Genomic DNA, 27,372 nt, shown 5'->3' with positions numbered 1-27,372 from the left:
ATATATATATATATATATATATATATATATATTGCAGGAATTTGCAATGTAATTTTTTACAAATAATCATGGTACATTGTACATGGCAACTTCCTTAATTCCGTTCAATGTGCCGTTGAGTCAGACAGGGTCTTAGGGTCTTCTTTAGGAGCAGGACTGGGGCTCAGCAATTGATTGCTACATTGATCTAGCAATGCCTGAATGACCGTAAAGGAATTAAATTGGTTTCTTGGAGGATATGCATTTTTTATCATAAGAAAAGTAAAAGCTCTGATTTTGACAATTTGGAAGCACAGCACGTGAATAAACGCAAAAATCTGAGTTTTAACTGTTGCACACTTTATATATCTGAGGGATGCAAGAAGAATGTGTGTATTGTGAGATTTCAGTGTAGGTCAACAGATTTGATGTTTAATCACTTCTTAATCAGTCAAACAAAAGCTCAGATTCCTAATTTAATGCCTCTAGACTGAAATCAATAAGCGTGTTTTTATTTGGCTGATCTCCAGGTATTTTTCCAGCACCTTACAGTACACCACCAGCTCATCTAGATAAACATTAACACCCGATTGCCATCTTATTTTTAGCTTGTCATGATTATACAGCTGAATTTACAATATGTGAGTCTGCCTGAGTTTATTCCTGTGATCCATGCTGGAAAAAAATACTAATCACATCAACTGTATGACAGTCTAAAACATTTAAAAAAGGCATATTTTGTCAGTGTTGCTGGGTGATATGTATATAATTTTAATGCACAATGTATTTCTGTTTAAGCTGTTTGTAAAAAACTAAATAAACAGTTGGTGTTGTTCTGTTTTCATGATTAATAAACCCAAAATTGTCAAAATGATAAACCCAGAATTATCAAAATAAGCCCAATTTTTTTTAAATGATAAACCCAGTTGTCGAATGATAAACAAAAATTTCCTGTAATGTAATTGATAGATATTATGTATTTAAACAATAATGCTATTTTCTTTGCAAATTGTTTGTAAAATCATTCCTTCATAAATTGGCAAAATTCAATTCAAGAATGGTTTCAATATTACTTAAAAATAGTAAAAGTAGTTTTACGAACAATTTAAATAAATGAATTCTGCGGATTTCATGAACGAGGTCCCGTAAACATAAACTTTTATACAGATTTGATAGCAATTTTTGTAAAAATTGTTCTTAACTTTTTTCCCTGTAAATTGCCAAATTTACGGAAGCAAATAGTGTTAATAGGATTTAAAAATAGCAAAAGTAGTTTTACACAAATCATTCTGCTCGTGTTTGACTAATGAGACCCAATAAATGAAAACTTTTGTACGCATTTGAGTGTCAATTGTGTAAATCACACTTTCTGTTTACATTGTTAAAAAAACATTATTTGTTAAAAAATTAACAATCATTTTTACAATTTTATACAGAAATTGTAACAGTTCGTTCTGCTTGTTTTTCATGAAAGTGGCCCAAAAAACACCAACCTTTGTAGGTATATGAGTTCAATTCAACATTACATTTAAGAAAATTACGTGTTTAAATTAAAAATAGTACAACTATTTTTATGAACGATTTACACAGAAAAACGCAAATGCTGATCACATTTGATAGCCACTGTGTATCAAACTACAAAGTCACACTACCTCCAGTGTTAAAGGACATAGCTTGCCTGTCGTAAGTGCACATCAGAGCCGAGTTACACATAGCTGTGACAGTGCAAAGGGAAGTGAGCTGACATGGAAACAGCAGTGTCAGACACACTTTAAAAGGTCAGAGATGCCTTCTCTGCCCATCTGACGTGTTTCTGGCAGCAGCCCCAGTCTGCTGTGTCTTCCCCTGTTTTGACTCATGGCACCCTCGTCCCTGTTTGATGACCCAAAAGCGCCGGGCATCAGAGGCTCATGTGGGGACAGAGCCTTTGATGAGAATGCCTGTCAAAAAATGACCAAATGACAGGTTTCTTTGTAGAATGGGCATGTCTGGCTTGCATGAATTGAAACATGAGATGTGTTAACAATGCCAAACGCGTATATTTGCTTCTTGGGCTTAAAAACCGGTCCTAGTATTTCAAACCTGAAGATTTTATGTTAGAAATCAGGCCATACAGTATTGATTGTACAGTAAAAGAGTTGATATAAGTGATCCAGTGATACCAAACAAGAAGATATTTAATTGGTTTTCTGAGGCTTTTGCTTTGCCGGATTTGGAAATCCATTCTTTCAATTGATTTTGTAGCATTTGTTATGACTATGAGAGCAGCACAAACAAGAATCACAAGCAGTCAAAACAATCCGAACCAGATATCGATGGAGTCGCCCAAGGTAGTAAGAGGCATTTCATTCACGTTATCTTTGCCTTGAGAAACCACAAGTATTATATTCACGACTCACTGTTTTCACAAGTCTTCATAATCAGTCATTTTCATTTACATTTCTGTATTTTCATGACCCTTTTTTAAACTTCTCTCGTGGGTGAATTAAGAATCAAACCCGTTTCATGTGTAGCTCTTCAACTGTCCACACAGAAACACGTAGCAGTTTGAAGAATAGTCGGACGGGGACTCATTTTCACAATTTTTCCTCATTCTCACTCTTGTGTTTAATAATTGACCAAGGGAGCCATGAGAACCCAGGAGGGTGACAATGAATGTGTTGTTGGAGCCGTTCAACTTCTGTGCGAGAGCGCTTCAATGTACGTGCTCTTAAGTGCGCTACGCTAAACACGCTACTTAATCACAAAGGATAAATGAAGCTGTATCTCTTGACAAACATATTAATTAACAGCGGGTGAAAAACAGTGACATTTGGTGAAGTTCACACGAGAACGACCTCTTGCGACCTAAAGACCAATATTGATTTCCTACCGGCTGTCCGAACTACTAACGCAGAGACACGAGTGTCGAAGGTTGAAATAACACTCAAATGACAACTTTTGTGAGTGAAAAACCAAACTCCTTATGGTTTTGAACTCCATAATGTTGCATATTTGGGATATTAACTGAAAAACAAAAATGTACAACAGAACTTGATATTATCCATCTGAGATTGATTGATCATGATAAGTTGTTTCTACACTACTGGTAACATTTTTTGAAATAATTAAGATTTTCTAATATTTTTGAAGGAAGTCTCTTATGCTCACCAAGGTTTGATTTAAATACAGTAAAAACAGTAATATTGTGAAATGTTATTACATTTTTAAACAACTGTGTTTCTATTTGAATATATATTTTAAAATGTAATTTATTTTTGTGATCAAAGCTGAATTTTCAGCATCATTACTCCAGTTTTCAATGTCACATGATCCTTCAGAAATCTAATATGATGATTTGTAGCTCAAGAAACCAAATCAATATTGAAAACAGTTGTGCTGCGTAATATTTTAGTGTTAATGTCTTTCAAAAGCTTGACGACTGGTGGTGTATATAACATGATTATTGGGGTAGAGTTTAATGAAATATGCTAAAAAGGGGCGTTCTTTCAGGATCCCCACCCAGATAATATGATGTCAATAATTATTAATTATGTGACTAGAAACAAGTTTTTAAAAAGTAAACAGGGTACATTTTTATTTGATAACTCTAAATAGGCTAAAAAATATTGATTCAGATAAGGACAATTGCTACAGGACAACACGATTTACCCAAAAAAGGAAATCACTCAAAACTGAAAAATTTTCAAAGATGATCCAGTTAATCAAGGTTCAATTCAAAACTTTAAAGCATTTCAAACATGACCACCTACTTGAAGAAGTTCAAGTTCAACACATTTGTTGGTCTCCCCCCAGGTTGACGACCAAATGAAGCTTCTCCAGAACTGTTGGAGTGAACTCCTCATCCTGGACCACGTTTTCCGGCAGGTGATACACGCCAAAGAGGGCTCCATCCTCCTGGTCACGGGGCAACAGGTGAGCGTCAGCTTCAGTCTCCTCCATTCCTCCCTGTAGATCTCATCAGGCCTTTTTGCCAGAGTGGATCAACATCCTTTAAAGTGCTATCGACTGCCCCGGCCACTCCATTAAAAATAGATTACGCTTAGGTATAAACTAATGTGGCCAGAATAATCAATTGTACACTTCTTATCAAGTGTGTGGTGAACGAATAAATAAAATGGTTGGTTAAGCATGCACGAGTCATCGCGGTGAAGAAGGGATGAGAGACACAGAGAGAGACGGACAGGGAGGGAAAACAGAAGATATGTATGATTTACCTCAGTCGTCTCTGAGGAACATCGCTGGACGGACGCCTCAGGCTCAGCTGAAGTTTTCTGCAGACGAAGACCTTTAATTCTCCAACACATGCACACCTACTTCCAGAAGATGTTTAAACTGCTTATAAATAAATATGCTTCTGTCTGCCTGTCAGTAAGGCTTGAGTTTAATTTTGAATTCTCTGTTTTCCCTCCTCCCTCTCCTGCTCAACAATGTGATCTCCAACTGTAGTGACAGCTCAAACACAGCGACTCGTGAACGGCAGAACTTTTTCAAAGAGTTCACAGCTTATCGGAGAGCTGTGTATTTTAACAGAGTGAATTACAGGCGATAAATTATATGATAGAGATACGGAGAGGTCATCTAAGGATAAGAGCACAGTTTAAGAAACATATAATGGTGACTTTTCATGGCTGGGAACACACATGCTCTAGTAAATCATACAGTGAGCGACGCAAGTTCAAATCTGGCTCCAGATGCGATTTCCACCAAGTCAACTAAAGGACTGAGAAAACCCAAATTTAACATCTTTGATGTCTCAAAAACATCTCAATAGTTTCTTCGAAACAATAATGAAATTAAATGGTGAACAAACTCGCATGCACTGGTAAATTATACAGCTATCAAAACGAGCTTGAATCCGGCTCCTGACGTGATTTTCTTAAAGGACATCTTTAAGATGTCAAAAACTTAATAAATGTAAAATGCTGAATCCCAGAACAGACCTAAACAACGTCTCACACTGATATGAAAGTTTTCAATCAAAAAATCTCAATATGAACTCAAGCATTTCTATATCTATATCTATATGCTACTTATATTAATTTTAAAGGTCCATACTTTTTTTATGTCAACAATTGTCTACTTTTAATTTTAGGAGAAACATTTGAGACAAAGTTTTTTCAGTATTCTTCAAGCATTTCTTATCAAATTCTCCCTAGATTTTCCCAACTATATGCGACCCTGGACCACAAAACCAGTCATAAGGGTCCGTTTTGAGTCAATGAGTTTTAAGCTGAATAAATAAGCTTTCCATTGATGTATTGTTTGTTAGGATAGGACAATATTTGGCCGAGATACAACTATTTGAAAATCTGGAATCTGAGGGTACAAAAAAATCTAAATATTGAGAAAATCGCTTTTAAAGTTGTCCAAATGAAGTTCTTAGCAATGCATATTACTAATCAAAAATTAAGTTTTAATATATTTACAGTAGAAAATTTACAAAATGTCTTCATGGAACATGATCTTTACTTAATATCCTAATGATTTTTGGCATAAAAGAAAAATCTATAATTTTGACCCATACAATGTATTTTTGCCTATTGGATTAGTTTGGTTAGTGTGAAAGCGGTTTTTAGCCTCCTGAGCCATGAAAGAGCAACCTCTGAGCACTAAAATCGGAGACCGTTTGTTAGATATCACATGTGGAGATCTGTGAGAGTTCACAGCGCTCACTATCTTTGATTTGTCTGGATTGCAAGTGCTCTGCTTAGCGTGCCTCTATGTTTGATTAGCGAGGTCTGGAGGAGGGTTGGGGGCGGGTGGAGAAGGGCCAGACCTTGTTTGCATATTTTGCCTAATGAACAGCTGGTGCTGAAAAAAGCCTTTGGGAAGAGAGAAGGCAAACACTCAAACAGTTCATTACGTCCTATTATTCAGTAATTCAGTGTAATATAGCATCCAACTGGCGTGTAATATATATATATATATATACTGTATATACAGTATATATATATATAGTTATAGTTTTTTATTTACATTCATTAAAATTGAGTTTCAACACTGTCAGTGACTGTCAACGATTTGTCTGGATTGCAAGTGCTCTGCTTAGCGTGCCTCTATGTTTGATTAGCGAGGTCTGGAGGAGGGTTGGGGGCGGGTGGAGGAGGGCCAGACCTTGTTTGCATATTTTGCCTAATGAACAGCTGGTGCTGAAAAAAGCCTTTGGGAAGAGAGAAGGCAAACACTCAAACAGTTCATTACGTCCTATTATTCCAGAGCAGACTACTGACAACCCGGCCACACAACACACTCGCGCATGAACACGGGCTTATGCATAACAAACAAATGCTCTGCCAGTTGTTAAAACAATATTGTGATTCAGTAATTCAGTGTAATATAACATCCAACTGGCGTGTAGTGAATATACATATATATACTGTATATACAGTATATATATATATAGTTATAGTTTTTTATTTACATTCATTAAAATTTAGTTTCAACACTGTGATGGAGAAACGTGCAGCTCTTCCTCGTTCGGTTTGATGCTGATTATCATTCAGACCTCGGCCCAGCACACTGTCCCTGCTGTGCAGAGAGAAGCCTGGGAAGGAGAGAAAGGGAGAGAGGCGTATGAAACGTAGAGCTGCCAGAACTGGTTACATGCTTACTTCAGATGCCGCTGAAAAACTCGAAAGGTGGTGCCAAGTGCCGTCTGGCTGATTTAACTTTTAAAGTAAAAGCACTCTGATTCAAGATAAATATTTGGCCGAGATACAACTATTTGAAAATCTGGAATCTGAGGGTACAAAAAAATCTAAATATTGAGAAAATCGCTTTTAAAGTTGTCCAAATGAAGTTCTTAGCAATGCATATTACTAATCAAAAATTAAGTTTTAATATATTTACAGTAGAAAATTTACAAAATGTCTTCATGGAACATGATCTTTACTTAATATCCTAATGATTTTTGGCATAAAAGAAAAATCTATAATTTTGACCCATACAATGTATTTTTGCCTATTGGATTAGTTTGGTTAGTGTGAAAGCGGTTTTTAGCCTCCTGAGCCATGAAAGAGCAACCTCTGAGCACTAAAATCGGAGACCGTTTGTTAGATATCACATGTGGAGATCTGTGAGAGTTCACAGCGCTCACTATCTTTGATTTGTCTGGATTGCAAGTGCTCTGCTTAGCGTGCCTCTATGTTTGATTAGCGAGGTCTGGAGGAGGGTTGGGGGCGGGTGGAGGAGGGCCAGACCTTGTTTGCATATTTTGCCTAATGAACAGCTGGTGCTGAAAAAAGCCTTTGGGAAGAGAGAAGGCAAACACTCAAACAGTTCATTACGTCCTATTATTCCAGAGCAGACTACTGACAACCCGGCCACACAACACACTCGCGCATGAACACGGGCTTATGCATAACAAACAAATGCTCTGCCAGTTGTTAAAACAATATTGTGATTCAGTAATTCAGTGTAATATAACATCCAACTGGCGTGTAGTGAATATACATATATATACTGTATATACAGTATATATATATATAGTTATAGTTTTTTATTTACATTCATTAAAATTTAGTTTCAACACTGTCAGTGACTGTCAACTGAACTGCCCACTGTCTCTCATCTTGTTTGAGGACGTGTCATTGTTTCTCCCTAGTGTTGGTATGGCAGCAAAGCACTGTGGGGGATCAGTCCTGAAGTTCTGTGACACATGACACTACATGGGCGGCTTTCCAATATGTCACAGACCTACATCTCCCCCTCCACCCCTTCTTTTGCTGTATCTGTCTGTCTGCCTCTCACACTGAAGGTCCTGGGCCTTTAGAAGAATCTAAATCATCATAATCATATTCATACAGGGCATAGAATTTTGTCAAGATCAAGCATTCACTGATATTTATAGTGTCAGAATAAATTAGGGAATATTGCAACAAACGGTTTGCCAGGTTTTGTTCAGTTGTGTCAACCCTCATTATGGAACAAAAATGTTACAAATCACATATTTTACTGACAATTTTTTAGGATTTTTTGTGAGTTTTGTCACCTGAATTTTCAGTAGTGTATACTTTTTCAATACTTGTATTGATATAAATATGCATAATTTTCAAAAATGTATTTATATTAGTAGTAATGTTTGTTTAATATATTCAGTATTGTGCATTATTATTTGTATTGTTTTTAAGAGTAATCCTTTTACTTTATCTGGTTACTAATGCTTGGGGCACATGGTCAGTTGGTCAAATCCCTGTTAATTGACAACTTCAGCAGCTTCATATTGGCCTCGAAGAGATCCACGAATACAGCTGGTGAGAAATGAGCAATTCTCCAGCCAGGACTTAAAAAAATTCCACTCATCATATTTACACAATAAATAAATTCCAAACCACCCGCGTTTTTAATTGCAAATCCAGCTCAGAGGGAGCTCTCCTTACGCTTAGGAGGCCCATAGTCTACCTTCTTCCAGAAACCCTGGCGCAGTCAATTATGGTAATGAATTGTCAATAAATATAAAAATTTAATATAGCCTGCTTACAGTGAGTGGCAGCTAAGGACTTGCCTCCAAGACAAATTTGCTGCGGCTGCAGATATTAAGTGCACCTGAAAGAGGAGGAGAGGGCCACGGGGGTCCCGCGCAGGGTTCGGCCCGGTAGCCTGGGGAACCTCCAGGGGCCCCCACTCACTCGCGCCTCTCCATCCCCCACCGCCCTCGTCTGGCGTGGGGCGCTGAGGTCCGAGCACCAGGGATGGAGAAACGTGCAGCTCTTCCCCGTTCGGTTTGATGCTGATTATCATTCAGACCTCGGCCCAGCACACTGTCCCTGCTGTGCAGAGAGAAGCCTGGGAAGGAGAGAAAGGGAGAGAGGCGTATGAAACGTAGAGCTGCCAGAACTGGTTACATGCTTACTTCAGATGCCGCTGAAAAACTCGAAAGGTGGTGCCAAGTGCCGTCTGGCTGATTTAACTTTTAAAGTAAAAGCACTCTGATTCAAGATAAAGAATTTTCGATGAACAAGACCTAAACTTTTCCTAAAGCATTCCCAACAACTCTTTTTGTTATAAAATATGCAGCTCTAAACAAATATATAAAATAAAATATATAAAATATCCAGCTCTAAACAAATATGAGCACATCTTCTCGAAATAAACTTTTTAACAATGATAGCATTTCTGTTTGCAAGAAATTAATTGAAAAGTTCCAAACTATACAATAATTACTTCAGATTGGCTCAACCAATGGACCAACAAATGGAAGACGTAAAGAGTGTTCCGAAAACTTGTTGGAAAACAATCTTTCTTTCAATCTTCAAATTATTTTTGAAATTCCACTTATAGTAGTACCTCTCTATACCCGAGATGTTTCAAACCTTCAGAGATTTGGCATGTTGCTTGTGGTAATACCTTTGTTTGTGTGTGTGTGTGTGTGTGTGTCTGAACACTCTCGCCTTTCTCTTCAGGTGGATTACGCCCTAATTGCCTCCCAAGCCGGTGCCACACTCAACAACCTCCTTAGTCACGCGCAGGAGCTGGTGAGCAAACTACGATCCCTCCAGCTGGACCAGAGGGAGTTTGTCTGCCTCAAGTTCCTGGTGCTGTTCAGCTTGGGTGAGTACAGAGAAAGGGGTGGAGGGTGGAGAGAAGCGGGCTACAGCCTCTGTGCATTATCCAAATCTCACTTGCTTGCTCCCAAGGTTCTTGAGGGACCTTGAGATAAGCCACAAGACCGCATTCACTTCCCCCTGTATGATAAGACCATCATTATGAATGCCACCGTCTCTCCTTTACCAGTGATGGAAGAATAGTTCAGTCAGCCCCAAACTGTTATTCTCAGAAAACGGTGTAGATCTCATTAACTCTAGAATTCATTTCGTCACTCTTCATACAGTACGTCACTAGTAATGTTTTCATCATAAATCTGCATATTGCAGAAACAATCTATGAACAAAGCCACATTTCAGTGTGTTCAAAAGACCAAATCATTTTTTTCTGGGGAAAATTTCAGCAAAATGTAAACGGAAGTCGAAGCCACTGTTGCGTTCTTTAAATAAATGTAATAACTGTGGTTTAAAGAGTGCAGTAAAAAACAGTTCCAGTTTTTTTGGGAATTTCCACATTTCCAAAATTCTATTCAAATTTCCAAAATTCAAGTTCCTGACATCCTCTTCAACCTGCCATTTCCTATTCCCTGAGTGAATTAGTCAGTCATGTGACTTTTTCGACCATTTTTTTTCTTTCAGTTAATTTATGCGGAAAATATGTTTCCAGCCAAATAAAGTCAAAAATGTACTCACCATTTTTTATGTGCATTTTGGAAATTTTATGTGAATCTTGGTATTTCCATCCAGCAATTTTTATGAAGTATCCCAAAATTTGCATTAAATATGTGAATAAAAACCTGGCTAATGACTGTTTACAAGACACACACTAATCAATAATCAATCTTGACCTGCCATGTTTGAATTATGACAGAATAAACATTTTTGGGTGCATCAATTATTATTATTTATTAAATCAAATAAATAATAATAGTAAAAGTAAAAATGAATGCAATATTAAAACAGAATTCATTGGAATACTGCATTTAAGTGCTATTTAAGCTACACAAATTCTTGACAAAAAAACTTGGAAATTTGCAAAACCAAGGTTGCATTTTCACTCTGTTGGAGCTAAGAAAATCAAGAGGTCATTTGTTCCTGGAGATTTGCGTGCCAAGTGCATCCAGTTTTGCTTTTAGCCATCAGTAACCTTCAGTGCTTCTCTTCTGTTAGCCTGCTAGCTTTACATTGAAATGTTGGGAGGATCCATGACTTACAGGTCAAGGCAGCTCTTACAGCCAATTCACAAAAGCTGCAGGTCTCCACCATGAAAGACCAGCATCAAAAAACAGGACTGGGCGTCTGTTTGGCCCCATAAGAACATGGAATATTAATGCCAACCATCCACGTCTGCATCATCATATCAGTCACGATTGTTCCGTCCTGTGGTTCCGGAAAAGAGAATATGATGTGTAGGGGACATTAAGGTGCTTTGATCTTATCAGTTCCGTTTGCTGTGTCCCTGAACTACCAGAAACTACGGAGCAGGACCGAAGCCTTATTGTCCAGCTCCCCAACTGCACCTTGAGAAGGTTCCTCACATCTTACCTAGACCAAAGACTAGTGCTGAAAACACATGAAACTCCAGACCTCTCAACGTTGCTATGTTTATGTTGATCGGGTTTTGCGTAGCGGAGGTTTTTTGGTTGCAGTTTGTGGGGAATCTAGAGTGTTGGTGTAAATAATTTGGCGGAAACATCATCCATAATAAAACTCTCACCTGAGGGGAGTGTATCGCCCCAGGCACTGCTCCGTTCTAGCAGCTCGCTCCACCCATGCTGTGTGCCAGGCCCAGAGAGACTAAGAGAACTAAGCCTAGAGATCAAAGATGGCTCCGATTAATAGTATCCTGTGGGTGAGGGGTGGCGGGGACTCTGTGTTACTGCGCTGATAAAGTTACTTTCAAATGTTTGCGCCATTAAACCAGACATTTTATGATCCAAAAAACAAAGTCAAACGAAAACCAAGCAAAATTTCACAGACCAAAAAGGTCCACTTTTTATTGTCAATAGTGTAGCAATGTATGAAGCTCAGTCACTTTTCAACCAAGCATCTTTTGTGTTGGTCAATGCAGAAAATTCACATGATCAACACATGATCATCTGTTGTGAAATCTGCTTTGGGAAATCTTTCACCCTAACAAGAAATTCCCAATTGCATGGATTGCTATTCAGATGACTGTATTTTGACCAATGAAAAAAATGAACCAAACAACAGTAAATGTAAATCAACAAAATTCTGCTAATTTCATCAAGATTGCTTTGCCATGTCAGTTATACAAATATGAGATATTATTGCATTTTTTGTTGTTGTTGAAAATTTAACTTAACATTTAATGGAAAAAATCAAGAAAATGCATAACAATAAAATGTTTAACAGAATGTAATTTTTAAAATAATTTCAAAAATAAATATTTTTGCATTTAAAAAAATTTACATTTAAAATTATAAATCATGTATTTAAATGTATAAATATAAATATGTATAATCTTTTGTGTTGGGACAATTGTGGCAGCTGTTGTCATAATACAATTTCATACCAAACATCCTTTATGAAGCTTTTATTTTTTTAATGAATCCTAAAACGGAATCAGTTATCAGGTAAATGTGCTGGTAAACCCAAGGCCACACACACAAGGTCAACATTTGGAGGCCGTCTGGCCTCCATGACATCAAAACATTAAATCCAGTGTATCAGCCCTCTTACACTCATTAAACGTAGTGTCTCTGTACTGCATTTACAAATGAAGCCTGTTAACAGAAATCAAAATCACATTTACCCACACCATTCCACTCCCTACCGCTTTAAGTTAGTGTCTGTTCACTCTCAACACAGCCAAACCATTGCAATTTGTCACTGTCTGGGGAGCCCAGGGGGGCTCTTTGTAAAGCTAAGTGTCAATAAAGAGGAGGAGAGACATGAGTTGACCCGGGAGCAGTCACTTGTCTCCTCGATCCCTCCGACTTGTCGAGAGGACCGATGGCAGTCAGCCGATCACTTCTCACACTTTTCCGCCAGCCAAAGCATCTCTATCTTTCCCACTGTCAGCCTCAGTGTGTTGAATAGGTGCTTGGGCTCTAGCAGGAGCTGAAGGCTTTATCAATGGTTAAATAATTACGACCAAGACATTGATTTTCTCAAGAGCAGGAAAGGCACTGAAGGGTGAAGAATGTTTTTGTGGAGTTTAAAGGGGGTAGAGAGGATCGTACAGGCCACTTTTTCAGGTCACAAATGCCAACATTTCAGTTGGAGCTGCCTCTGTGTTTGTCTTGACCCTCCATTAACACCTCAAGAACATCTTGAGACACGTTTTACTAAATGTTTTGAGCTAGAAATGCCATGCTAAAATGGAGGTAGCTGCTGAAACATGGTGAGACATTGATGCAGTGACCAAAAAACAACTCATGAACGGCAGTCAACCAGGGTTGTAGGAACAATTTTAGGTCAAAAAGAGAGAAAGGTCACCAAAAAAATAAATTTCTGTCTTCATTTACTCACCTTCATATCCATACAATAAAACTCATTGGCTTTCATTCTATGGGCCGTTGAAACATTCCTCAAAGTATTCTCTTTTGTAGTCATATGCTGCGTCCCAATTCGCCTACTTATACTATGCCCTAAAAGTATGTACTCTTTTTGTGAAGAAAAAGTACATACTTTTGAGTATGTAGAAGAATAGTAGGCAAGCTTTGGGACATACTACTTCGTCATAACTGCGTCTTTATCGGACGCTCTGTTGCTTAGTTACGTGCATTCTGTCACTGTTTAAACTGCCCTGTCAATCATCTTATCACAGTTAACATCATCCACATTTAGTTTAATTTGAATTCCTACCGTATTGGAGAGAAATTAAGAGGTACGTTGATCTGCCAGTCGCGGGTCTATCATGCCAAGAACTCTGCTCATGCGTTTGCATAATGATGCATTTAAAAGTTAATGACCAAAAGTATCATTATAAAAGTTCACAGTGTTGCTGCAGATGAAATATAACATGGATAACATTACATTTATATTTTTTCATCAGGTTAGACATTGATTATTTATCACTCAAATCCGTTTATCTACCTGTCCGTTGGTCGCGTATATCTGCCATGTTTGTAGTTTTTTAACACTTTTAATGTAGTTCTAATTGAATCCTCGTCCACCGCGCAATGTGTTGTGGGCAATATTAGCCGTTAGAGTGTGCATCGATCTGCACTTACAATTCTAACCGGAAGTAGTAGACCATCTGGGAATCTTTGGCATACTGTTTTAAACATACTATGATTTGGGACATACTAATTCTATTTTCGAATACTATTTAGGATGGATCGTATGCGAATTGGGACGCAGCAATAGAATAAAGAAAAACTGTTTTTAAAGAATATGAGGGTGATTTAGGGTGAATTATAGGTGATGGTGGGGAATGAACAGTATTAATCTTTGCAGTGTTATTTTCTTTTCAGTCATTCTTCAGTTTGTTTCTTTTTTTAAATAACTCCTTTAAATTTAGTCAATATTTCATCCTGTCATAATTCATTTCAGTCAGTTATTCTGACTTTTATGCAGTCACCATGCACCATTGCATAGCAATTTTTGTCAAACTTTTTTGGACAAAATCTATTCATTTCAATTGGAATCCATGCAATCAGGAATTTTTCCCAATGCAGATTTTAAAAGTGACTTCTGTGCTTTGTCCATATCGACATTATTGAGAATGGACCTTTTTTACCATGAATTTTGCTAATGTGATTGCTCCTTAAAATGCCAGAGAGTGGACAAAATAGGATTCGTTGACGAGAAATTACACCAAATATTCAAAAACTTTATATATTAAACAAATTGAACCAAAATATGCAAACTGTCCTTGTCATATTTTCATCAGCTATTTTTTAATTAAAATGATCGACATAATTCGCATTTTCGACACCACTTCGTTATCATCAAAATGTAGAGGACACAGGTATAACGGCATCAACACTTGACTACGAGATGGGATGCATATCAAGTCCCCGAGGCTTGGCTGTGGGGTCTCTTCCAAACACCTCTGAACAGCACACCATACAGTCACGGCACGCAGTCATTCCCCTTTACTCTTGCTTTAAAGAAGCAAAAAAGGCTGTTCCCACATAGGTAAGCTCTAATTAAGCCTGCCCGTCTTGTTTCCTTGATCTAAATCAATATGTCTACCCTTGTGCAAAGAGAGAGGAGATCAGTAATGCATGTGCAAAGGCTCATAACAGGTGCAAATATTCATTTCCTGAAACAGACCAAATAATTTGGAAGTCAGTTGGGATTGATTAACATTCGAGGGCTGGGACGGTTCAATATTTACACCTTGGAGACCTCTGGCCGGGGCCAAATAATGGTGCATAAAACTGCAGCTATGTCTTAATTAAATGCAAGATAATAGGGGTAGGTTTTTCTTGTGAGCCAAGCAGTTTGGCACTGACGGGTTGTAAGTCATGTGGAAGATGTGAGGCCCGGCTCTAATCAATACACATATAAAGCAAGCGCATGTGTGTGCTGACACACTTTGAAAACACATTGACGCGGCGATGCACATGTACAAATTTATTTTCAGCGATTTGTGACAATGTGCAGCAGCTCTTCCCCGCTTTGAGCGTTCACTTATCACAGTCGCTTGTTGTTGTCACCAAACATGCTCATTTAGACTCAAAGGTGCAAAACCTTCCAATCAGTCCTGAGTTCTCTGATATTTTACAAATCTGATGAAGAGGAGGAAGTGGGCCCGTGCAATGACCCTAATATTTAAGGGTTATTTCTTTTGCCCACTGTCCTTTCATTCCACACGACAGAAATCAAAACCCTCACTTCTGGCGCTTCGGCGAGAGGCTCTCTTTGAAACGGCAGCCTCATTAGGAGCCTTAAGAGGCTTTCAGACTTTATCAAGCTTTAAAAGCCGCTGATATCTGTGGACGACGCAATGCAGCAGCGGGTTCGTGCTTTTAAAGGGGAGTGAAAGGATGGCACTTTACCTTTAGCCCCACTAGCTTTTGTCATGCATTCAGTCAGTTCGCCAAATTCCGGCCATTCCGCTCTGATTTCAACACTTTGCTTGTGTGTCACGGCTGCAATTTTCTTTTATCTTTGCTTTTTGTTCTTTATCTGTTACTACACATTACTTTATGATTAGCTTTAAATTGCAAACAACTTTAGCCAATCGTTAGCCATTAGCGATGTTATCTGAATGTCTACAAATGCTTCAGATAAGTAACGTGTGGATTTACTCTTGATAAAGGCAAGATGAACTCAGTTTATTACTCTTGACAGAAGTCTTGTGTTGTGATTTTAGCGTTACACTTGAATCTCAATTCTAGTATCTAATTTCGACCCAAATTACAAATCACCGTTATTGAAATATTATAAGGCCCAGACGTTTTATTCTGCTGAATGGATTTAAGTATGGTAAAAAGTGGTGAATAGTACTAAAAGTACAACATTGTAGTGTTGTAGTGCTTATATTAAACATACAAAAATAAAAACAAAAATTCTGAGTTTTGACAATAAATGTTTGGAGAAAAATCTTATTATAGCCAAATGTGTTTTTTTTATTAATATTTTGGATTATTTTTACATTTTAATGTAAATTTTAGTATGCTTCAGTAATTGTTATGTGCTTTTGTCATTTGTATAAATATTTCAGTTTAGCTTTAATTTACATCTTCCTGAGTGTGAGTTAGTCATCTTCAACTTATTTTATGTCAGATAGTTGCCAAGGCAACAATTCAAATTTCCATTGAATTTGTAATAAAAATGTACTTTCTTCACATTTACATCATATTTATGTTTTATTTTCTATTTAAATGAACAAAATCGATTTTTAATCATTTTAGCTAGCAATAACAACACAATAACAAGCATAATCATATTATCATATTAAGCATTTTCCAATTGCAATTCCATGTTCCAGACTCCATGTGAGTCTGGACATTATCAGCAAAACCTCACAGAATCCAGAACAAGATTGCATCTGGCACTAAAAAACCCATCTCAGGTGAACCGCGTATCCGTGAACTGTTTGTAAAAGTTTTCCCCACTTTCAGAAAGAGCAGACCAGCTGGATTTTCCTTCGACAAAAGCTCTGGATGAAGTGATTGAGAATACACTGAGCTATAGGTACTTGTTTTCCTTCTCTGTCTCACAACTCTTGCCTCTGTCCCGTCGGAATCCTCTCTTCCTCTGCCTCTGCCAAAGCCTTATTACAAGCTGTCAGTTTATTGTAAAACATTAGGAAAGCAGAGGGACACTTGCTGTAACTGTCTTATCGATCTGGGGGATAGATTCTGTGATTTAACGCCCAAGCCTCCCATATTTCCACATTTTCAGCCTCCTATTAAAGCCTGTGCTTTCCTTTAGCTATTGATGTATCAACATTAACTGTTACAAGCAACTACAGAAAATCAATGACCAACTTTTATTACCGGCTGCATAACACGCTAGCTGGCTAACGCTCCAGTACTTAGCAGGCAGGCCGGGCCTGAAACATGCCCCGCTCATGTCAGGTGTTTCCTAAGTGATATCTGCACTGGAAATATCAATCATGCGAACTACGGCTTCTTTCTGCCTGTTTGTGCAGATTCTTGACTCAGAACTCAGCGCTTGGGTGCCATTTTTATGATACCTGGCCTGCGATGCTACAAGATTCAGCACTAACAACAACTATCAATATCTGTAATGTTCCGGATTTTCCATTCGATTTCATAGCCACACCTTTAGCGATCATTCGTAGCTTTAACTAGCAATACACATATTCATTTCAAAGTATAATGAGCTTGCTCACTATAAAATAATAATAGCTCACCGTTTCTGTCTATCACGTGAATCGAAAGGGATGCATTTGAAAAGGAACGGCGTGGCAAAAACAGATCTCCCTTAAAGATTTATGAGACCTGCGGTACTGCCGGGACAAACATATACAGGCTTTGTTTTTCCGATCAATGGGCTGAAGTTCATTATTCACTCTCACTGCAGCCGTTCTTTGCGTTTTTGTGCATTGTAAAGGGGCCTTGTTGTTGTTGCCTGTGCATATCTGAGTTTTTTTTTTCCCTGTTTCTTATTTCTTACACGAGTTGAGGCCTCACAAGCTCGTCTATGGATGCAATGCTACCTTATTCCGTGCCAATTAAATTCTGCAATTTCTCAGGGCCTGCGAAGAGAGCCCACTAGCCTGGGACCTTCAAACCGGCCGGGGAGCCGCGAGCCGCCGTGGCTGATAGGATGTGTCTATTGATCAGGGAGCCGCCAGCAAGTCTTATTTAAACATTGCACACAAACACAGATAAGGGCGTTACACAAGCTCCAACATAAACTCCCCCTGTCATTTCTCAATCGATTTCATAGAAAGAGATCTATAAAAGTGACCCAGTCACAGCAGACAGAAAACACTCAGCCCCCATGAGCACTCGGGTCAAACATACAAAACACAGCTGAGCAGACGTGCCCCTTTAAAATAGTACTGTCTCAATGGTTTGTAAACAGTTTGTGTATAAATAAATATTTTCTATTTCTATATTCTATTTTTTTTATATTTCTATCATTTTGAGTTTTCACTGCAAGTATTGTCAATAGCATAAAATTAAAAAAAGGGGGGGGGGGGAAACAATACAAAAACAATGGTGTGGTAACACTTTACAGTACTGTAAAATATATAATAGAAAATGTAAATATGTATATTAATAATAAAAATATAAATAAAGGTATTCATAATACTGTACAATATACATTGAATTATATATTTTGTAATAGTTTACAAGCAGTGTTGGGGTAATGCACTAAAGGTAATCTGAGTAACGTAATCAGATTACTTTTTCAATTAACTAGAAAAGTTATGCATTACTTTTAAATTTACAGTGAAATATCTGAGCTACTTTTTCAAATAAGTAACGCAAGTTAATTTGTTTTCCCATTTATTCACTGACAGCTCTCCTGTCCCCGTGTTGAGAGAAATTAGGACTAAGTGCAAAGGCAGAGGCACTTCCTTCAGCCTGAGGCTTATCCGTTTCACTTTTGGTATGAAAAGGCCTTTACAGTTACCAAAAATAAACTTTAGTTTTTTGTTATTAAAAAATCAAATAAGCCCAGTTCAAGTAACGTAATGCATTACTTTCCATAAAAAAGTAACTAAGTAACTCAGTTACTTTTTATGGAGTAATGCAATATTGTAATGGATTACTTTTAAAAGTAACTTCCCCCAACACTGGTTACAAACTTAATATACAGTCAATTATTATCGATATAATGAATTATATATATATATATATATATATATATAAAATGTATTATTATTATTATTAGTAGTAGTAGTATTATTATATAAAATATTCAAGTTTATTTGTATATCACTATCCACAGTACATATCAATCAATAAATATATATATCAATAAATCAAAGTATATAATGCCAATATAATTTTATAATGTATATATATATATATATATATATATATATATATATATATTAGACTGCAGAATACCACAACTGACCAATTATAACCATGTAATTAGAATCATTAAGTATAATGTATAAAAACTATGATTACAATAATTCATGAGAACAATGGATAATACAGTACTTCATTCCATGTGAAAGCTAAGTCCACCAAGTAAATTGACTTTTATATTAAAACTGAAAGTATTCTAAATATATAAAATCGTTCTCACAGATATGTCTTTTAAAGTTGTGACTTAACAGATGGCTTTGGCTTGGTGAACGTAATGTTTGTATCTGTCAAAATCAGAATCACAAAGACATTCATGTGTCCAGTGATCATCCGCAGGGCACCAGAGAGCAGCTAAGCCCTAAAACCGTCCCCTGTAACCGAAGCCCGCCGTTAAACGTGATGGCACAAATGAGCCGACAGGTGCTGCGACCATGTCTCTTGTTCTCCTTTTCATCCACCTCTCCTTCCTCCCCCCATCATTGTATTTAAAGCAACAAAGCTGAGGAATGCCTGCCCCGCCTTCCGATTGGAAAAAATGCCCCATCATCAGTCTTCCTGTAATTTAAACTGGGGCTGGGGCTGGACGGGTGTCACACTACAGGGACAAATATAGAAATGAGAATTCATCTAAACATTGTCTCACTTGGGGGAGAACGTTTAACAAGAATGGCAGTAGAGGCGTGAGGTCACTAAGAGACGCGGGCAAGGGCCGTATGTTTTCTGTCAACAGAGGGAATGCTGGGAAGAGTGGCCGAGTAGGGTGTTGTCTATTCTGGGTGTTTTCCATGCTTGGAGACGTCTTGTCGTCGAACTATTATGTTTCTGGAGGGTTGCCATTTTTATGACAATATGGACGATTCGATTGAGGACAGGAAATGATGGAGAGGAGGAGGGGCTTAACGTGTTAGAGCATGTTTAGGGTGATAGTTACCTTCAAATGTTTGCACCATTCATCTAGATGTGCTATTCTTCACGTTCAACCTAAAAATGTCATTTGTGTGAAAGAAAAAAAGAGACTGTAAAATAACTAGGTTATGTTAATACAGGCTATTGTGCAACTTAAGGCATTGCTGAGAATGCAACACACATTAAACATTTTATGTATATGTAGCAAATATTTTGGTCTGAAAAAAGTTTTTTTTCTCTCATATAGGAACTATGTAATTCATCGCCCAGCAGTTATCTGAATAATTTGGGAATTAAAAATGTGCTTCATTTTATGTATTTAATCTCTGAGTGCTTCACATCATGATATTTTACTCCTTTTATCCTTCTTGCCAGTAGTTAAGTTAAAGCTCCACAAATTAGCTTAGCTTTGACAGGAAGCAAACATGTCATGTAACATTACCCTCGAGGTAAAGGAGAGTGCAGCTTCTAAGCAGAATGAATTAAACCACAATTTACACCCACATCTATTAAAAAAATAGAAGCAGCTTTAGTGAGATTATGATGGTCAATCATGAATATTAAAAAAATTATAATTTGAAAAAGTGGCCAAATAAAAGGAGGAAAAATCATGTTATGGGTTAACTGTCCTTCACTCAAGAAATATACATCCCCAGGCACTGTGTTGAATTATTAATTCAAATTTGTCAAAAGAGGGGGTAGAGGGGGAAAAAAAGAGAGATATTGATGGAGGCTTGTCTTTAATGACCTCATTAGGTGTGTGGTTTCCACTATGGACTGCAGGTAGAGTTTTTGGGGATACTTGATCCCTGAATGATTTTCTGTCACTTTATTATAAACAAGAAGAGCTCAACGTGCCTCCCCATTTCTGCACATGCAATCAACTGGCACGAAAACGTTTTGAATGCAAATATAAAGAAGCTCAGAGGCGATCGTGATAAGATAAAGATGGACAGGAAGGAGTCGAGAGAGTCTCAGAGGCTTGTCTGGCGGTTCAGAAATGATCCGCCTCTCAAAATGATGGTTTTCCAGACACTTAGACAGACAGACGGACGGGCGGACGGACAGACAGACAGATAGGCAGACAGACAGACATAGACGGAAGACAGATAGATATAGACGGAAGACAGACAGACAGACAGACAGATAGATAGACGGAAGATAGATAGATAGACAGACAGACAGACAGATAGAAGAATGACAGACAGACATATAGATAGATAGATAGATAGATAGATAGATAGATAGATAGATAGATAGATAGATAGATAGATAGATAGTTAGAAGAATGACAGACAGACAGACAGACAGATAGATAGACGGAAGATAGATAGATAGACAGACAGACAGACAGATAGAAGAATGACAGACAGACATATAGATAGATAGATAGATAGATAGATAGATAGATAGATAGATAGATAGATAGATAGATAGATAGATAGTTAGAAGAATGACAGACAGACAGACAGACAGATAGATAGATAGATAGATAGATAGATAGATAGAAGAATGACAGACAGACAGATAGATAGATAGACGGAAGATAGATAGACAAACAGACAGACAGATAGATAGACAGAAGATAGATAGACAGATAGAAGAATGACAGACAGATAGATAGATAGATAGAAGAATGACTGACTGACAGATAGAGAGAAGAATGACAGACAGATAGATAGAAGAATGACAGACAGACAGACAGATAGATAGATAGATAGATAGATAGATAGATAGATAGAAGAATGACAGACAGACAGACATAGATAGATGGAAGATAGATAGATAGAAGAATGACAGACAGACAGATAGATAGATAGAAGAATGACAGACAGACAGACAGACAGATAGATGACAGACAGACAGACAGACAGATAGAAGAATGACAGACAGACAGACAGATAGATAGATGGAAGAATGACTGACAGACAGACAGATAGATAACTGTTGATGAAGCCATTTCATTTATTACCTTCCAAACAGAGTTTTATCATGATCATTACCGTGGGTTCAGCCCACACCCTGAACCTGCGCGCTCCTGACAGTGATTGCACCAAAATAAGCAGATGTAAATATATTTCCCCTCACCTTAAGAGCAGGCAGAGTGCCTTTCAGCTAGCATTTGTAACTAGAAACGTTTGCCCCAGCTTCTCGTGTTTTTTTCATCACACCTAAGGCGTTTTATACCCTCCCTCTCCACGTCAAGTGTGCGGCATCAAAACCATCCTTGGGCGACTGGGACGTCTCTTCTACCTGCTCAGCGCCACTATGACGGGCTTACATTTGACTTAATATATCCCCAACTGTACCAGTCCTGTTTAATTCCCTTTCATAGCAGTCAGAGGTGACCAGGGATGAGCAGATTGAGCCCTTCATGTCTCTCCTGGCTTTACGTGGCTTAGTTAGGAAGAACAAACCTCGAAGAAACAAGCGATGAGCTCATTGATATGCAATGTTAAAGAGAATAAAGTTTGTATGGTTCACTGTTGCGACTGATTTTGCATCCAAAAGCTCTCAAAATATTTCCAAACCACCTAAACAGAAGTAAAACACGTTGAGTAAATATTATCACCATTGACCAGGTGGACATTGGCCATGAGCAGAGCTTCAGGGGCTGGATTAGATGAAAAACGGGTGTTTGGAGGTCAGCGGAGTTCATGCACCACCCCAGTTCCTGATTGGTGCGAATCAAATTAATGATGAATAAAGATGAAATTTTGACATACTTGACTGTCTATATGATTACAGCATGCTGTAAAGCCAAAGGGAGGGAGCTATTTTGCCCTTTGGAACTCTTTGTACACACTCTCTACAGAATCATAACTTTTACAAATACACAATACTGTCCTGAATCGCCCTGCTTTTAAACAATATTTGTTTTTGATCAGCTTCCAACAGGAAGTCATTCATTACACTAATATCTCCCTGCTAGAAATGTCAATGGATTTATCATTTGCCTTTCAAATTTGGAATTGTGATTTAATTGCTCATTGACTAAACTATTAGTGGTGAAATTCCATATCCTTGTATATCGTCATTTGCAGTATGCATACTAACAAATTGTAATCAATATGCCATTACTGCAGCTAGCTGATGAACAAGATCGTGTATGTCGAATGCGGTCTTGCTATATTTGGGCATCCATGTCAGTATACACATGAACCTCACATGGGCTTTGGGGGGTTGCCGGCATGAATTTCTTGTAGAATTATCTTTTTTCACTTAGAAAATCCTTTCTAATTAAAAAGCATCCCAGCATATCACAAGGCGTCGGGTGGTGCAGGTTTACCTACAGGGTCGTCTAGCATGAGCGCTAGTCAAATGAACAATGAATTCCTCAGGACCTAAGGGTTTAGAGGCAGGCTACATCCCGGCCATAGTGCACTAAGGCTGAAAAAAAAAAAAGAGAAAAAGTTGATAATTAGTCCCACCGTGGCTAAATGTTGAGATAGAAAATAAGAGTGCTTACCATCTGATGCTTCAACCTGACTGGATAACTGCTGCTTGTACGTTTTTCCTGCTTTTTTTTTTGTATCTGTCAGCAGGGCATGATTAAGCGTCTCTTGTCGTGGATAAATTAAACAAACACGTTAATTCTCTCCTCACAACCTGCCTCTCTTGCTGGGGGCAGAAGAGATCAAGCCATTGTCATCGATCAGTCAACTCTTTTAACCCCTCCCTGTGCTTCGGGTTTTCATGTTCAAATGTGGCCCCACAATAATTAGCAATTAAAATTTGACTTTTTGTTGTAATGTCTTTCTTTAATTAGTGTGGAAAATTAAAAGAGCCACAACTCACTCGCAGAAATTTGGAACAAAGGACCATAGTAACTACACTTGGAAATTAAGCAAATCGGTTCATTCAGTTAAGAAAAATGATTCTGCAAGTTGGCATGAAACAAACTGAAACACAGAACAGACAATATATAGACAGACAAACAGATGGACATACAGACAGATGACAGACAGATAGATAGATAGATAGAACGACAGACAAATAGATAGATAGACAGACAGATAGAACGACAGACAGACAGATAGATAGATAGAACGACAGACAGACACATATATAGATAGATATAGACAGACCGACAGATAGATAGATAGACAGACAGACAGACAGATAGAACGACAGACAGATAGATAGAACGACAGACAGACACATATATAGATATAGACAGATAGATAGATAGATAGACAGATAGATAGATAGAACGACAGACAGACAGATAGATAGATAGACAGATAGATAGAACGACAGACAGACAGATAGACAGAACGACAGACAGACAGACTGTTTAAGTTTCTCCGCCACTCTTGCTCTGTACTTGAGAGGCTTCCTTAACATCTCGCCCTCAAAAACAACTTGACTGACAGGCCTGTGGAGCACATTGTTTGTTAACCGCTTTTCGCGAGGGCTAAAATAACCCGTCTGGAGCTGGAGATTTGTAATTGGTCATCTTCTGGTGAACCCCTCCCCCTTCCTTGTCCTGATTGTGCCTGCTGGTGTCACCCAGGGGTCAAACATCCTCACCAGTGCCATGAAGGACTCACAGCTTGTTCTACAGACCTCATTACATTGCTGATGGAGTCACTTCCCCCTACACCCCCTCTGTTTTTTGTCGGCCGATGCAGTCTCGATTATTTTTAGGGGAAAAGAGAGCAGGCAGAGAAGTGTCAGCTGGCTCATTAGATATGGCTGGGTGGGTCCGAGTGCTTTCAGTCGGACCCCAGCAGTCTCCATTAGGTGGGACTACAGCGGGATGACCACGCTCCCGTTCAACCCCGGGTCAAAGGGATAAATAAAAGATCACATGAGGTGGCCCCTCAAAACCTGATTAAATAGAGACACACTCCAGGGATTCATTAGCAGCTCCAGCCATCACAGAACCATCCACACCCTCATCTGAAACACAAGAACACATGCAGCTCACTGCAACACATTAACACGCCATAAATTAAAGACATGACAAGGAAAATGTAGAGCATAAAAATCTGATGAAAGACATCAGATCTGTTTCTCCCAAATTAATTTGCTTTCTCATCAAAATCTCCAGAGATTTTAAGCATGGAATAAATAAAAAAAACTGTAAATATACATTTCTGAGACACTGAATTTTGAGTTTTCATTATCTGTAAGCCATAATTATCAACATTTCAAGAAATAAAGGCTTGAAATAATGAATCTATATAATATATGGGTTTCACTTTCTGAAATGAGTGACAAAAAATATTGACCTTTTTCATGATATTCTAATTTTTTTAGATGTACCTGTATATTATGTTTTGAAAGATGTCTTTTATGCCCGCAAAGGCTGCATTTAGGGGCAGTCGTGGCCTAATGGTTAGAGAGTTGGACTTATAACCAGAAGGTTGCGGGTTCATGTGGCACTGAAGACTGGAGTAATGATGCTGGAAATTCAGCTTTGGATCACAAGAATAAAATGTATTCAAATAGAAAATAGTTATTTTAAATTGCAGTAACATTTCACAATATTACTGTATTTTTGATCAAATAAGTGCAGCCTTGGTAAGCATAATAAGTCTGGTTTTCTGATTCTGATTATCAAAAACATTAAAAAGAATAAAAAATACAACTATTGTAAACTTTTGACCAGTAGTGTATAAAACACCAACATTTAAAACATTACATAAAACATTTCAGTAACCACAAAATTGTCTTTATCTCATCTCATCAGACGTCAAGAACCTGGAGAACTTCCACCTGGTGGAGAGCGTCCAGGAACAGGTCAACGCAGCGCTGCTGGACTACGTCATGTGCAACTATCCTCAGCAGACAGACAAGTTCGGCCAGCTGCTGCTGCGGCTGCCGGAGATCCGGGCCATCAGCCTGCAGGCCGAGGAGTATCTGTACTACAAACACCTGAACGGTGACGTGCCCTGTAACAATCTACTTATAGAGATGCTGCACGCCAAACGTGCCTGAGGACCGGCGGCGAGCCTTTCGTCTCGACACATCGCACACACTGCTCCCAGCACCACCTCAGTCCAGCGTCATCACCAGACGATGAAATGTGCACGACATGCGCACTGACTGCATGGGTTTGCGGTGAGCTGGACACTTTGGACCTGAAAACCCGAAAGCGAGGGTTTGGCTCGAAAGGTAGATGCATTTCTGGTAAAGAAATTAAATGAACAAATCAAGAGTTATAATGACCTCTAGGCTGTGGATTTGTCATAGTATTGTCGAACCACGACTGTCAGTCGTTATTTGTTCTGTGTGCAGCTGATCGAAACGTCCACCTTACACTCAGACTTGAGGTGGCGGGTTTAAGATAACCGGGAAAGGACTGGGCGCTCTTTCAAGACTGGAATTGCCAGCATTGACCCAAAGTTTCCATTAGGGCCTGGCCATGTGGCCTTCCTCTGTCTGTTTTAAGGCACACAAGCTGGGCTGGAGCCAGTAGGCAGAGGTAAGATGGACAACCAGCCATTACCCGCATTAGCGCCAACCAAGACTTTATTCCAGCCCCTCACCAAAAAAAACAAAGCATCCTATTTCTCTTTTCAAATGGGCAGCCATTTCTTCTTTGACACTCTGAGGCTCCTTTTACCAATATTTTCTCTCCAAAAGTGGAAAAGAAAAGGATGAAAATCCCAAAACCTGTCAAGAACACATCTGGGTTGTATTTAATCGTATTTTTATTCAAAGTCAACTGAAATAATGATTATTGAATAAAAAGTAATTCACAATACAAAATTAATTTTGTAAGTAAATGTGCTAAATGCTAAGTTGCCATGAAAACAAGAATGATTAATTATTAACAAATGTATTATTAATTTTATTCAAATAATTCATATTAAAAGGAATTTTGAAGTTAAATGTGCTACATTGTCGTGACAATTAATAAAAATATAACAACTCACAATAAAACAGTATTTTGGGAATAAAATGCTAAATTGTCATGACATAATAAAAATTAAATACGTAATAAAACCATTTTGGTTGTAAAACTACTAAATTGTCATGAAAATAAAAATGAATAATTCTTAACAATTGTATTATTAATTTAATGAAATAATTCATAATAAACAAAATTTTGGGAGTAAAAATACTGAATTGTCATGGAAACAGGAATTAATAATTATTAAAAATGACCAAAGAAATGCAACTATAAAAATATAATTTAAAAATAATTTCTTCTTTTTTGAATTTGTGGGATGCAGTGTGACCTGGAAGATTCACCCTCAAAAAATGCTTAAAAACATTTACCTCACAAACACCTTTTTCTTTTTTTGGTGTAGATTTTTCTGCTCGGTTGGAATATTTAGCAGTTTGCTCATCAACAAATGTGAACGTGAATAAAGTGCAGTCTCAGAGCCAGTATGAAGAAATACCGCCTCCGTCAACACAAGACCAAAGCCTGCAGAGAACAAAAAAGGAAAAAAAAAAAACAACCTTAACTATCAGTATTAATAATTTGTGATGTCACAGTTATGTGAGTCTTGCCTTATTTCATTTCCATGCTAGCTAACCGTGCT

The 27,372-nt window shown here is 38.0% G+C and overlaps 1 protein-coding gene across 1 annotated transcript in view; it reads left to right on the top strand.

Moving 5' to 3' along the window:
- The window catches only part of LOC107586447 (nuclear receptor subfamily 5 group A member 2-like), an 81,981-nt gene extending 55,375 nt beyond the window's left edge, over positions 1-26,606 (top strand). Inside the window, exons 5-7 of the mRNA XM_016273815.1 lie at positions 3,775-3,894; positions 9,384-9,531; positions 25,569-26,606. Of these exons, the coding sequence (XP_016129301.1) occupies positions 3,775-3,894; positions 9,384-9,531; positions 25,569-25,816 (516 nt within the window). The 3' untranslated portion in view covers positions 25,817-26,606. The remainder of the gene's footprint in view (positions 1-3,774; positions 3,895-9,383; positions 9,532-25,568) is intronic.
- The last annotated feature ends 766 nt before the right edge of the window (positions 26,607-27,372 follow it).

The sequence above is a fragment of the Sinocyclocheilus grahami genome, unplaced genomic scaffold (assembly GCF_001515645.1).
Source record: "Sinocyclocheilus grahami isolate Dianchi unplaced genomic scaffold, SAMN03320097.WGS_v1.1 scaffold81.1, whole genome shotgun sequence".
Classification (NCBI taxonomy): domain Eukaryota; kingdom Metazoa; phylum Chordata; class Actinopteri; order Cypriniformes; family Cyprinidae; genus Sinocyclocheilus; species Sinocyclocheilus grahami.
The sequence above is the reverse complement of the archived record's forward strand: the minus strand, read 5'-3'. Positions and strand labels throughout refer to the sequence as shown.